The sequence below is a fragment of the Maudiozyma barnettii genome (genome assembly GCF_903064755.1).
Source record: "Maudiozyma barnettii strain CLIB 1767 genome assembly, contig: KABA2_04, whole genome shotgun sequence".
NCBI lineage: Eukaryota > Fungi > Ascomycota > Saccharomycetes > Saccharomycetales > Saccharomycetaceae > Maudiozyma > Maudiozyma barnettii.
This window is the reverse complement of record NW_024545241.1, coordinates 1227777-1241827: the sequence shown is the minus strand read 5'-3', so window position 1 is coordinate 1241827 and position 14051 is coordinate 1227777. Positions and strand designations below refer to the sequence as shown.

General features: G+C 30.7%; 5 protein-coding genes across 5 annotated transcripts; 2 read left to right on the top strand and 3 right to left on the bottom strand.

Annotated features, from left to right (window-relative positions):
* Window positions 1-323: 323 nt before the first annotated feature.
* Window positions 324-2738, top strand: RCY1 (Rcy1p; the record flags this gene model as incomplete). Its single annotated transcript, XM_041550600.1, has 1 exon — window positions 324-2738. One exon carries the CDS (start codon window positions 324-326, stop codon window positions 2736-2738), a length of 2415 nt encoding a protein of 804 aa, XP_041406534.1.
* Window positions 2739-3788: 1050 nt separating this feature from the next.
* Window positions 3789-6002, top strand: KABA2_04S12056 (uncharacterized protein; the record flags this gene model as incomplete). Its single annotated transcript, XM_041550599.1, has 1 exon — window positions 3789-6002. The coding sequence occupies one exon, from the start codon at window positions 3789-3791 to the stop codon at window positions 6000-6002; it is 2214 nt and encodes a 737-aa protein (XP_041406533.1).
* Window positions 6003-6237: 235 nt separating this feature from the next.
* On the bottom strand, window positions 6238-7062 carry ADY2 (Ady2p; the record flags this gene model as incomplete). Its single annotated transcript, XM_041550598.1, has 1 exon — window positions 6238-7062. The coding sequence occupies one exon, from the start codon at window positions 7060-7062 to the stop codon at window positions 6238-6240; it is 825 nt and encodes a 274-aa protein (XP_041406532.1).
* A 754-nt stretch (window positions 7063-7816) lies between these two features.
* Window positions 7817-8851, bottom strand: RPC34 (DNA-directed RNA polymerase III subunit C34; the record flags this gene model as incomplete). Its single annotated transcript, XM_041550597.1, has 1 exon — window positions 7817-8851. The coding sequence occupies one exon, from the start codon at window positions 8849-8851 to the stop codon at window positions 7817-7819; it is 1035 nt and encodes a 344-aa protein (XP_041406531.1).
* Window positions 8852-9115: 264 nt separating this feature from the next.
* On the bottom strand, window positions 9116-12379 carry ADP1 (putative ATP-dependent permease ADP1; the record flags this gene model as incomplete). Its single annotated transcript, XM_041550596.1, has 1 exon — window positions 9116-12379. One exon carries the CDS (start codon window positions 12377-12379, stop codon window positions 9116-9118), a length of 3264 nt encoding a protein of 1087 aa, XP_041406530.1.
* Between the last annotated feature and the right edge of the window lie 1672 nt (window positions 12380-14051).

The following is a 14051-nucleotide window of genomic DNA, read 5'->3' as shown; positions in this document are numbered from 1 at the left end:
TACACTAATTGGAAGAAATAACCTAACTCTTATATTCTTTATTGCTCTTTGTTGTGGTTCCTTTTCATTAAAAACGATGCCTGAATAATTGTCTGTTTAAGTATTTTTTTTTTCGTTTCGCTGTGAGGTCCGCCCAACCTTAAAGTTCTCAACCTTTACACTTCTTTGAAACAAGATATTAATCAATACCATATTTAAAATTACTATCCGACTAGTTATGTCAATGGAAGGTCCAATAAAAACAAGTTATTTACTGTTTGTCTTTTAAAGTTGACTTATGCAACCTAAAGACGCCATTGCGTATTAATATTTAAAATAATAGAATGGATAATATACTTCAAGTCGAGGCTATAGTAAAGAATATCGTGGGGGATCTAAATGTTAAGGACTATGTCAATTTTAAATGTATTAGCAAGAGAGTGTATAGTTCATGGTTGAATAAAGAAACAGACTACATTTATTTCTCAAATAAGCTGAAACAAATCGGCCTCGATGAGGAGACTATTGTAGAACCTTCAGAAAATAAATTAATCGACGATGTATCATACAATGACATATCGGTACTTAATTCTTTCGAAAAAATCAAGACATTTAACAAACAAAATTATTTAACAATTTACAAAGTTCTTTATCAAACGTTTAATGATTATTGTGAGAATCTTTATTCAAATAAACTTGCCAATTTTTTCCCTGTTCAATATGAAAAGGATCCATTGCAACAGAGCCAAATACTGCAAAATATTAGTCGTTTTAACGTATCTAACAATAACGATTTTGAATATTATACCAAAGTCGTGACAAATTTTAAGATTTTAAAAGAGATATTTATTAATTCATGTTTAAATGAAATGGAAATAAATTACAATGAAGCAGAATACACTGCCGTTGGAAAATTTACTAAAGTTCTCCTGACTTTTGGTGAACAAAATATGGTGATAGATTTTTTTAATTCCAAAATCGAATACCCATCTGTACCTACTCTACCCGAATCAGATGAAGATACGACATCAACAACTGACAACAAATCGAACATTTTTTCCGATGAAGAATTGGTGAAGACATTAAAGCCTCTAAATGAGTTTGTAAATAAAAACATATCTGTGATCGATTTATTATTTGAAGAAAATTATTCAATGTTTACTAATTTTTTTGAATCTTTTATACAACAGTCCTTAATTCCTTTTGTAAATAAAATATTAAAGGATGATAGGAACGAAGATACATTTATTAATGGATTCCCATCAATATATTCTCATGTTATTGAAGAATTCTGTACAAATCTAGATTTTTCTATAAACGGTAGCATAAATGAAGAAAAGTTAGATAAAGAACAAAGAGATAAATTATTTCATAAAAGGGTATATGATTTATTAAATGTTTATTTACAACCTAACATTCTAAAATATTTAGATCAATCGAGTATTCAATTTGAAAAAAATATTCTTAAACAATTTACTAACTTTCAAATCGAACAGAAAGAAAAATCCGAAAATGAGATGTTAAATTTAACTGCTGAAAATTCAACAATAGATATAAATGAGAACCAAAATAAGGATGGTGACAAATATAATTTCTTAGACTCATTCACTAAAGTCTTCGGAATTACTAGCAAGACTTCAAAAGCAGAACAAATGAATGATAACTTAACGAGTTTAATGAATAACAGTCTACGTAACATTAAAAATCTCATAAATTTAGAGTTATGTCTGAGTATCGTAAGACAAACTCAAGCAAGGATTGATATTTTTTTGCAATTCAAAACTTCGATGAACCTCTCGACATTAATTAATGAAAAATGTGAAAATATTTTTAGAATATTGATAAAATGTTTGAATGAAAACCATATCCAACCTGCATACGAAAAAGCAATTTTATTATTACAAAGTTATGATATTAACGATTTACCTATAAATGTTTCAAATGAATCTTCTGACAGCAAGGATGTCACACAATCTGTTGAACCATTAGTCAATTTTGCTGAACTTATTAATACGAGTGACATTATTTTACAAATGATATCAATTTTCTATAGAAATGAAATGGTGACAAAGAAAATTATAGACCCAACAGAAGAAGCCAAAAAAAATGTATGGCAAAGTGGATTATTACAAACTAAGAAAAATTTTGAATCCGCAGTAGACAGTTTTGTCGCAGATGGATTAAATATCGGTATCAATAAATTAGTTGATCAAATAAACCATACATTTAAGACCGTACAACTTCCTACAGATTATTACCCGCCAGCACATAAGAACACTGTGGAGATTAAGCCAACTGAATGTTGTAGAAAGACAATCACTTTATTAGATAATCATTGTTTCTTATTAAATGGTGCTACAGATAAAGGTACCATCGATGTATACCAACAAGAAATTGGTAAAAGATTTTTCAACATTTTAGTCGAACATTTAAAGACTCAAATTATTTCTACTGAAGGTGCAATAATTTTAATTTGTGATATGAATCTATATTTTGATTTTTTCAACCAAAAACTGAAACAAAAATCAATTATTCCATATTTTCAGGCATTAAAAAATGTAAGTAATCTATTCTTAATAGATGGGAAGGATTCTAAAGAATTAGGTAAACTTATTGGTGACTTAAACAAATTCCAAGGTATATTTTCACAGGAGGAAATCTATGAATTTGTACAAAGAAGACAAGATTGGTTGTCTGTTAAGAGAGACGTTGAAAAAGTTATGTATGGTCTTGGACTCAAAGATTGCGTAATAATGTAGTATTCGCAATTAATTATGTAAATAAGATAGAGCGTAACAGTCCATGAGATAGATATATAGATAATTAAAAGTAATTATGTATAAGGAGATCCAAGAATAAATACCTTTAAGAGTAATGAAACCGCACACGAAGCTGAGATGTGTGTTCTTTGTTTTGCTCCCCGATCTCACTGAGATTCGTTGAAAACCAGTTCCTCCTATTCGATCCGATCTCGTTAGACACTGCCACCCCCTCACGAAGATTAGGTATGACACAAATCCTGAGTTCGAAGATGTTGACAGTAGAGCAAAGAGCAAAATCAACTTGAAAATAACATATAACCCTTGCAGGAGCGATATTTTTCAGTTTTATCATCATTGTATCTCTGCCTCTGACGCTATCTCTGTCTATTTTCTTACTGTTGCGGCTTTTGTCGTTTCCAAAATTTATTTTAATTGGATATTTCGGATACCTTTTTCCTTTCAAATTTGCAACTCTATCAACCAAATCCAAACAAAGGAAGAAGCAAAGGACGAAAAACTGGAATTGGGTAAGGTTGAATGAGGGCATCAAAAAATAACCTTTCTAGATGTAGTTTGTTTTTAGTTCGGGAAACAAAAACATGATTGGATGAGGCAACAATAAAAAGTAAGATTCACAAATTTCCTCTTTCTTTCTTATTAGTGTTTAATATATTGCAATAACTAGTTCAATTTACACAACTTGAAAGGGAACAGAAATATAAAAATAATATAAAAGTTGTACATATAACTATCTATAACCAAGTGGTGTTTTAATAATATTGAGAGATGCCAGTACATGCGAAATACTTATTTGGTAAATATATTGATACTAGTTTTGCGATTTTATTAGGTACCATAAGTTATTTTGTTTACGAAAAGAAAATAAATAGACCCAAAGATCAACAATTACTTACCTTATTAAAGGATAGATTTTCAGAACATAAAGTTATAAAGAACGTGTCACAAGAACGGTGAAGACAGAGTAACTAATACTATTTTGAGTTGTATCTATATATATATTACTCACACACATATCATAGATCTAAAATGGTAGACTTTAGACCAAGATTATTAGTGTTATCTGCAGACAGTAAGACTCATAAGTTAATTACTAAGAAGACTCGTGTATCTCGTGCATGTCTGATCTGTAGAAAGAAGAAACGGAAATGCAATGGTTTAAATCCATGTGATTTTTGTAAACGATATTCTTTTAATTGCGCTTATAGTGATAAGAAATTTTCAGAAATAAGTAATGATGAGATTAAAGCTTTAAAGAAAGAAAAAAAGAATGAAATATTATCGAATGAAATATTACTTCTTAAGGGAACCACTAATAATAACGAGTATGTTGATAATGATGACCATTCTGACTTTGATTATAAAAATATTGCTGAATTATTGATATCTAAGAAAGTTCTAGAAAAGATTAAAAAAGATAATCATTCTTTAGAAGACAGGAATATATTTATGACGAATTTAATCAAAAAAAATATTAATGAGGAAAAATCGTTATTAAATTTAAATTTTTTCAATAAATCTAATAAAATTTTATTACCTCCAAGAGATATTGCATTGAAATTAATCTTAAATAGTTGGAACTATGCTGGGGTATTATTTCGATTTTATCATCGTCCAACTCTGATTAATATATTGGATTCTTTATATGAAAATGATGGATATCCAAAAAATAATGAAGAAATACAAGCACAATCCTTAATATATGCTATATTAGCAGTTGGTGCTCTTTTCTCTAAGGATGAATTCAATGAAAATGATACAAGAAATCGAGACTTTTATAATGATGAAGGGATCAAGTTTTTCAATAAAGCAAGGGATATGATAAATTTTAAAGAGATTTCTGATATATATTCTATCCAAGCATTATTTATGTTAACAATGTTTCTTCAATGTTCTGCGAACTTGAAATCATGTTATTATTATATTGGAATTGCTAAAAGATTAGCATTACGTGAACGATTACATCGTAAATCTTCTTTGATAGGCCCCACATTAATTGAAGATGAATCTAAGAAAAGATTATTTTGGTCAATTTATAAAGTGGATATATATTTGAATTGTATCCTTGGTTTACCATGTAGTATCCCTGAGAATAATGTTGATCAAGAGTTTCCCTTGGATATTGATGATGAAAAGATCACTGCCGTATCAAGTTTAAGTGATTTTTCAGAGACTTTAACCAATCCATCGCGAATCATAAGTTCATGTGGAATGAATAATGAACATACGAAATTAATTCTTATTATGTTAAAAATATATGAACAACTTTATCCATTAAATTTACAAATCCTTGATGTGGAGCCATCTGTAATTTATCAATTCGAAGAACAATTAAATCAATGGCATATTGAATTACCAATTCCATTATCGTTAGGTTATAATTATAGTACTAGTGGAGAACGTGATCATTATTTGAAACCAAGTAAATTATTACAATTAGATTACTTATTGACGAAATTAATATTATATAAACCATTTTTCCATTTCATTAGTATTGATTTAAGTATATTATCTCAATTACCAAACAGAAGAGATTTAACGTTTCAAGTTTCCATGGCTCATCGATGTATCGATGTCTCTGAAGAGATTATCGAATTGGCAACAACAATGATCGATGAAGATATAATCAATGGATCATATTGGTTTTCCATTCATACTATATTCCATAGTGTTGCCTGTTTAACGGTGTATCGTCATATTTTACAAACCACCAAAAAAGATGATCATGATTATAGTGAGAAGGATAAAGATGTTGAGAAATATTATCAATTAGGGTATGATGTATTAGTTAAATTAAAGAGTAATTCCATAGCTAGTGAACGGATTTATAATGTATTGAATGAAATCTTTGAAGATTTTGATAGTCAAATGATTAAATTATCAAGACAGGCATTATTTACATTAACCAATGGATATGATTATAATAGTCTAATTAATCATTCGATGATGGATATGAATTCTTCAACAATTCCAATACCTTCTACTATGATTCCAGAACAACAACAAAATATACCAATAACCACCACCACCACAGCATCTGCATCATCATCATTATTACCAAGTAATAATCATAATACTGGTAATCATTTCATCTCAAATGATAGTAATAATAATAATAATCATAATCATTCGATTGATGAAACCAATTCCTTATTTAATTTAGAAGATCAAGCGATTTATGACGAATTTTTATTTGATCCGCAAATTTCATTAGAAAAATTATTAGAAGATTTAGGTAGTTAAGAATATATTATATTGTTATATTATTATTATATTGTTATATTATTATTATATTATTATTAATTAAAATAAATAATTGAATAAGAGAAAAAAATATGTTATCATTATCATAATAATAGGTCATTAGAAGGCAATTAAAAGAAAAGAAGAAGAAGGAGGAATATATTAAATGGGAGAAGAATTAAGCAAAAACAAAAATTACTATAATAATAATAATAATAATATTATAATAAATTTATTAGAAAAGGACTCTTTCAGAAGAAGGTAATTGCATTGGCTTAATAATCAAATACGAGTTTTGTCTATTTGAGACACCTGCGTAAGCGTTATACCAAGCGATAAATGCCACAATTACACCGATTACACCTGCGGCTCTTGTAACGCCGACTTTACCTGTAAATTCTCCAATAGAAAGTAATAAAAATGTGATGGTTAATAAGAAGAATAAAGAGAAGAACATTACGGTAGACTTCATGGTACAAACAGTGATACCTGCGGTGAAAATCGTCCAACCTAATAGATAAAAGCCTAAAGCGTTAGCTAATTGATCTCCTTTACCTTCATAAGCGTCTAAAATACCGAACCAAGGGATATGAATTGCACCAAAACTTAACCAAAACCCACCGTAAGAACTCAAAGCGGTACCACCAAAAGTATTTTCTAATGCGATTTCCCAAATACCTGCAATTAGTTGAACTAGACCACCGTAAAAGATGGCACAGCCAACTACGACATTTGGAGTAGTAATACCTTGAGCTCTTGCATTAAACATTGATAAGATAAAAGTAGTTAAAGCGAAAGCTGATAAACCTAAAGGAGCTGGATTAGCAAATTTATGAGTTGAAGGAGGGGCTAAACCTGGTTGTAAAGTACCACCGAAAGCTTCATAAAGATCAGCTTTCAAAAATTTTTGTCTCCCGATATACATATATTCGCCATTATCGCCTGAAGTATAAATTTTACCGATGGAATCGTTAGACATATTATGTGGTTGAGGTATAGTTTCTTGTGGTTTTAGAGAGTTTTCCACATCACCTCCACTTGAGTATTCTTTGTCGGACATTATATTGTTGTTGTGTTGTTGTGTTGTAATATTATATTATATTATATTATATTATATTAGTTGTATTATTACAATATATTACAATATAATAAAGTAGTAAAGTGATAGGAATAAAATATAAATAAATAAGAATGAAATATGCAACCCTTTTATAATATAATATTTGCCGAATTATTCAAATTCCAATAAGGGTCCAACCTCCTGTTCAAGAAATGCTGTAATCTCTTGTTGCTTCTCCACAAAATACCGAATACCCAATATCTACTATTTCCTCCAGATTAACCGCCTTGGCTCAAGAACCACTAGCAATAACAAAACTTTAATTACTCCAACAATCAGCAGCCACAGCAGCGACAGCCACAGCAACAACGAAAGTGTGACTCTCCCTCTCCCCCTCTCCCCAACTACAAAAATTGGAGTAAAACAAACAAACAAACAAACAAACAAACAAACAATAATACTGCAATGTACTGCAATGCAATATTGGGGTAAAAACTGCAACACTACACTTTGTTTCTTTGTTGCTGCATTTTGCGGGGAAACAGTTCTGCGTTCGCAGCTTATTTCTCCTCCCACAAATATTTTTGGTTACTTTCGCAATTGTTGGGGTAAACGGGTTCGCTGTGTCCTGTAAATACCTGTAATATTTGCGGGGTGCGCGGCTGTATTATGCAATATGCACATATATAAATATAAACGTATAAACGTATAAACGTATATAGATATTTAGATATTTAGATGTTATAGCGCACTACTACAACGTCCACTCATCAAAATATACCGCTTCTTTATCATTAGTCGATGGCGCTATACCTCTGTAATAATCATATACACAGAAATCTTGTGAATCATCGTCATAGATCGATGATACATTATTACTACTACTACTATTAGTATTAGCATGAGCATCACGATCTTCTTCGTTTTCACGATCTTCTTCTTCGTCTTCTTCTACTCCACTGGGTCCGATCTTCCCTAGTTGTAATAGACTTTGCAATGTCACTTTGTAATAATCATGCTCTATACGTTCCAACTTATCATCATATACTAGCACTTCACACAAGCTACGAATATCCTTCGTGGTTAATTCAACATTGGCTACTTGCGCCATCGAAATAAATTCAAGAATTTGCTCCGTTGTCGAACCATTTAATACGTTTGGTGCATAATGCTTTTGTAAATTTTGATTATTACTGGTATTAAATCCATCAGGAAACGTATTCTCTGCAATATATCTCCATACAATGGTCAATAGACTATTGATAAATTCTACATCCAATTCCCCCTCCGTAAACCATGGACCACCGGTAACTTCAATCGAGGGTTGCAAATTGTATAACATATATATCTTCCTCGTGGGGAATTTTACACTCTTAACACTCTTCACATATCTTTGACTCTCTAACGATTTTAAACATTTAGACACTACATGTTGATGCAGATTTGTACGTGCTTTAATGGTCTTCGACCATATCCCTTCACGGCCCGACGCTTCAATATACGAATAAACTAACGCTTCCTCAGATGACATCGACGATTTCTTCGCAGCCTCCGATATGTCAACCGCTTGGAATTTTAATTCATTGTTTTGCTTAACTAATTTCAATAAATTCCTATCAACTAATTCTTGAACTATTAACATTACTTCACCTAAGGTGGATTTAATACCAATGTATTGTTGAATATCTTGCTGAGTATATAACTTCGTAGTATCATCACCAGATATCATTTGATTATGTAATCTACTCGCATGATCTGATAATTTTATACTTTCATCCATTCCACTCATTGCTCTTGTTGCCCTTGTTGCCCTTGTTGCCCTTGCTATTTTATATCTTACTTATTTTAATATTAATGATTTGATTTGATTTGATTTGATTTGATTTGATTTGATTTATATATATATATATATATACTACATGGAAATTTTTCAATTTTTCAATTTTTCAATTTTTTTATCAATTTTTTTATCAATTTTTTTTTAGGGTAGAGGAATTAGGGCATCGCGCGTTGACTAATTTACCCTTCCATCCATCCATCATCAACTACCAAACTATCTCTGTTCAATGACTATCCATCTTAATGCTAAATATCCAATAATTAAAAAAATTATATTGAATAATCCTAATACTTTTAAATCAAATATTAGATTTTGCACTTGGAATCCAAATGTACTCAATATAGTGGCACCAGGTACTTCAATATTTAATCCAAATTTACGTTCTTTTAACATCAACGTCTTAACTTCATTAATTAATAAGGATTCGTACGCATAATAAAATATCGAAACATTCTTCAAATCCTTAAACACAATATTGGTCAATTCTTGAGTATTAATGAAAAGTCCACTGAATAAAATCGACGCTAATAATACTAATACACTCGCAATAATCGAATTATTAAGACTTTCAAACATTATACCTAAGGATAAAATCTCTAATGCAATACCAACATTAAATAATACTAATATTAAAATACATTTCAATAATGCATTATCACCATTATTTAATCCAATTAAAGGATAAACTATTATTGTCATTAAAATTGGTGGAATCACTCGTAATGGTAATACATCACTTAAAATTTTGCTAATATAATATGCTAATGGAGAATAATAATTATTCGATCTTTCCTTTAGAAAAATTAATCTTTCTTGTGCAAATGAACTTAATCCAGTAAATGTAACAAATCCAAAATATGTTAAAATGAAAAAAAATAACCCCATACGATTTTGAAATCCACTAATATCAATACTAACATCATAATATAATGTCCCCAAAAATAAACTTAACAAAATCGTCAATAAATAATTCGCTAATAATAATTTAGGATTTCTATAAATATTCTTGAACGATCTCGAACAAAGAATAGATAATTGTTGAGAAAAAGTCGCAGGTTTATGTTTTCTTGGAATTTCAATTTGTTGTAATAACGATACACTTTCAGCATTATCAAAATTATTGATATCTGAAATATCTTGTAATAATGATGCATAATTAGGACTTTCTTTATATTTTTCTGTTAAGAACTCAGTGTTGGATAATTCAACAATTGTTCCGCCAGTTGCTTGTCTATCACTACCATCTTGCAATAAACCTCTTATTTCATCTCGATGTTCAGCAAAATGTTCCCATTCGTTTTGGGTAGTACTCCTATTCAAGGAATGAGAACCCAACGTCGTAGTAGTATCATTATGGATAATATGTATACCATTATCTGTCCTCCTCTCTTGGTCTTGTTCATCAATATCTATAATTCCACGTTCCAAATCAGCTGTTGCGTCTACATTTCCAAGTTGTCTATTGGATCCGAATGTAATATCGATTAAATAATCTGCAACGTTATAATTTAATGGACATTTAAAGCCATTATTTAATAAATAGTCATTGATTCCAATGACATCACCTGAATATATCATATTACCATTACTTAATAATACCAATTTATCAAACAGGTTAAAAATGTTAGATCTTGGTTGATGGATTGATAATACCAATGTTCTGTTATAATCCTTAGCCAATTTCCATAAACATTCAACCACATTGTTCGCATTGTTCGCATCTAATCCAGACGTAGGTTCGTCCAAGAAAAGTATCAACGGAGAGGTCACAAGCTCACAAGCAATAGAGACACGTCTCTTTTCACCACCTGATATCCCTCTTTGAAATTCATCCCCAATTATACGGTCTTTAATATCAAAGATTCTTAATTGTTCTAAAACTTGTATCACTCTTGCCTGTTTGGCTCTTAAGGACATCGATCTTGGTAAACGTAATAATGCACTGTTTAGGATAGTCTCATATACTGTTAATGTTGGTAACAAATAATTTTCTTGATCAACAAACCCAATCAATTTTGAAAATTGTTTCTTGGGGACTTCAATACCATTGATTTTAATTGTACCATCTACTACGCCTGATTTACGTTTCATTGCCAAAATATCTAACAAAGTGGTCTTGCCTGCTCCTGAACCACCCATGATGGCTAACATTTGTCCCGGTTTCACACAACCTGTAATATTTTTAAGAACGGTAGTCATTGATTGTGATTTAGAACCAATTGGTGGAACTGTATACTTAATATTTTCAAAGCTGAATGTTGTTAACAGATCACTTTTCAAGAAGTTGTTGTTATCATCTATATCTCTTGTTAAATCACTATCATCACCTAAGAAAATCGGATGTTTAAAAAGGGGAGAGTTTGAGATATAAAAGACGGTCATTGTGGCAACAGCTAATACTGCAATAGAAGTTAGGGCCAATATAATCTTACCTCTAAGGGTCATATTACCTTGATCTGCAGGTGATTTATAGCCTGGAATTTCACTATAATGTAGACATTCACCAGATTCACATTTTAAGGTAATATAAGGGTCACCAAAGATTGTCGATATCAAATCATTCATCGAAGGTTCCGAAAATACACATTTTCTTGTCTCTAAATCACATGTAAAATCACCAGGTCCCTTAATTGTCTCTGATAGGAATTCTCCAATATCGATGGATCCATTAGCACCACATAACATAGTTCCTGGTAGGCATTTACATTGAACGTTATCACAATTGTAATGAGAAGTATTTTTGGAGATATCATAATTGAATTGACATGTGTCTAATTCACAATAAAAACTTTCAATTTGATCAATCCAAAATTGGAAATTACATAAATCTTTTTCTTTATCACATGAAAATGTAGCTTGTGGTATTTTCCCATCAAGAATTTGTAAAATCTTTTGATTCGTTACATCACAACCTTGATGTAATCGATTAACAATCATCCCTTTCTTGTAACATGTACCTTTAACACTGTTATCTGGCATGAATACATCACAAACAGAGTCTTCTTGACAAATGTTACAATTGATCCCACTCCAACCATCATCACAAAGACATGAACTATCATTTGAGGATCGTTGAGGTCTATTATTATTATCATCAGCTAACGAACCACATAATGGGATGGAACAATCATCTCCACCGAATCCATCGATACAATCACACCTACCACTAAATTCATTACATTGAGAATATTGTTTACATTCAAAGATGGGTAACATACAATTAAAACATGGCGGACATTTATCATTGTCACCTCTATTATTATTATTATAACTATTATAATTGTTATTTCTATCTAGATTCAAAGCTGCTGCCAAAATATCAGAATTCTGTTTCGGTATAAGTAAACCAGCATTATTTAAAGATATATCTTTATTATCATTAAGGGCCAATACATGATATGATAAAATTAAACATATTATTGAATATGGAACGAATTTATCATATATACATGAATTTTTGAAACTAAAATTTCTCATCTTTCCATTATAAGGTTTGTGAATTCTTTAATCTTCAATAATATGAAAAAAATAAATAAATAAAAATTCAATATTTTAATATTAATTGAATTAAGGGTTTATTTTTAAATGAATTCGTAAAACGCAACAACAACAATATGTCAGATATCGAAAACCGGAAGAGTCTAATGAAAATAAACGATTGATAATTTTTGCCTAGACTAGACTCCTTTAACTATATAAATTCAATACTAAGATTTCCAAGAAATTAAATCACTAATTAATACTATAAGTTATAATGACTATTCTTTTGTTATTTAGTATAATCATTAAACGTTTAGTCACTAAGGCTATGAAACCCCGTCAACACCATTTACACGTTTATCTAGCTTTTCATTTCCCCAATTTAACCTCCCCCCGCCATTCTTGCCGCTACTCCACTGTATTGCAATACTAATAGTAATAATATACGTAATGTAATAATATCTGCCACGATGACTTTCCAGCGAATTCAATTTTCATCGCCAAAGACGGGAACAATTCTTCAAACAGACGCTACCCGGTTACAGCCGGGTAGCGTCCTCCGAGAAAATTCGAAGCCACGTGATCTTTTGAAAAATTGTTTTTCGCTCTTTGCCTCTATCCCACGCCTGTTTGAGTGGGCATCCACTAAATTCAAATTTATACACATGGAGACATATAGATAGCCTCTGGCAGTAGATCGGGATTCCTCTAAGCTTAAATTATTTAAGGCCTGCAACCGTTTACTACAAGTGTCCTCATTTCCTGGGCCATTAATTACATCCTACAACAAACACCGCAGCCACATACAAGTACGTCCTTCATATAGCTCGTTCTCTCTTTCTTGCCACACAAACTTAGTGGCCCTCCGTCCCATATTCCAGGAGACAGGAATCCCACCCACAATCTCCCTTAAACACAGATAGAGAATTGAAAATGAGTGATGATCCTCCAATGCCTCTCATACAAAATTGTGAAATATAAACAATTTCAAGAAAAACGCCCTCGAGAAATAATGAAAGTTAGAGATACTCAGATAAACAGACAGAGGACCCCATATGGCTAAAATAATAGAAAATTGGATAAACAGAATGATCCCCCCCAAGAGTAGAGAGAGAAACAAACAATTTTTTTATTTTTTGCGATGACGGCAAATTTAAATAACATTATTAAGTGATAATAAAAATAATAATTATTTCTTCATTTCTAAACAAGAAGAGAATGGAAGGTTGCAGAATCGTTAAGAGTTCAGCGTGTCTGTGAGAAAACATTTTTTCTTAATTAAATAACTGCAATTGCTCATGTGAGACAATTTCATTTCATTTCATTTAATTTAATTTACTTTCTTTGAATTTCTCTGACCTCATTGAAAAACTGAGTTTTGTTTTCAGTTAGACTACGCATTAGAACAAAACAATACTTTTCTTTCAGGCCTTGTTCTCTCTCTTTCTATTGTTGCTTTGCTGGCTTTCCTAAAAGTATATAAATAAAAGTCAATTGTTCAAAGTGTCTCTCTCTCTGTTTTTCTTTTGAAACTTTCACTTTTAAAGAACTTCTAAATTTTATACTTTTTTGAAACAATTGATCCTTCTAATAGATATTTTTTACAATTCTTTCTTATTTTATCTTTTCTTCTTGTTCTTACCTTGAAATAACCAAGAATATTTATATT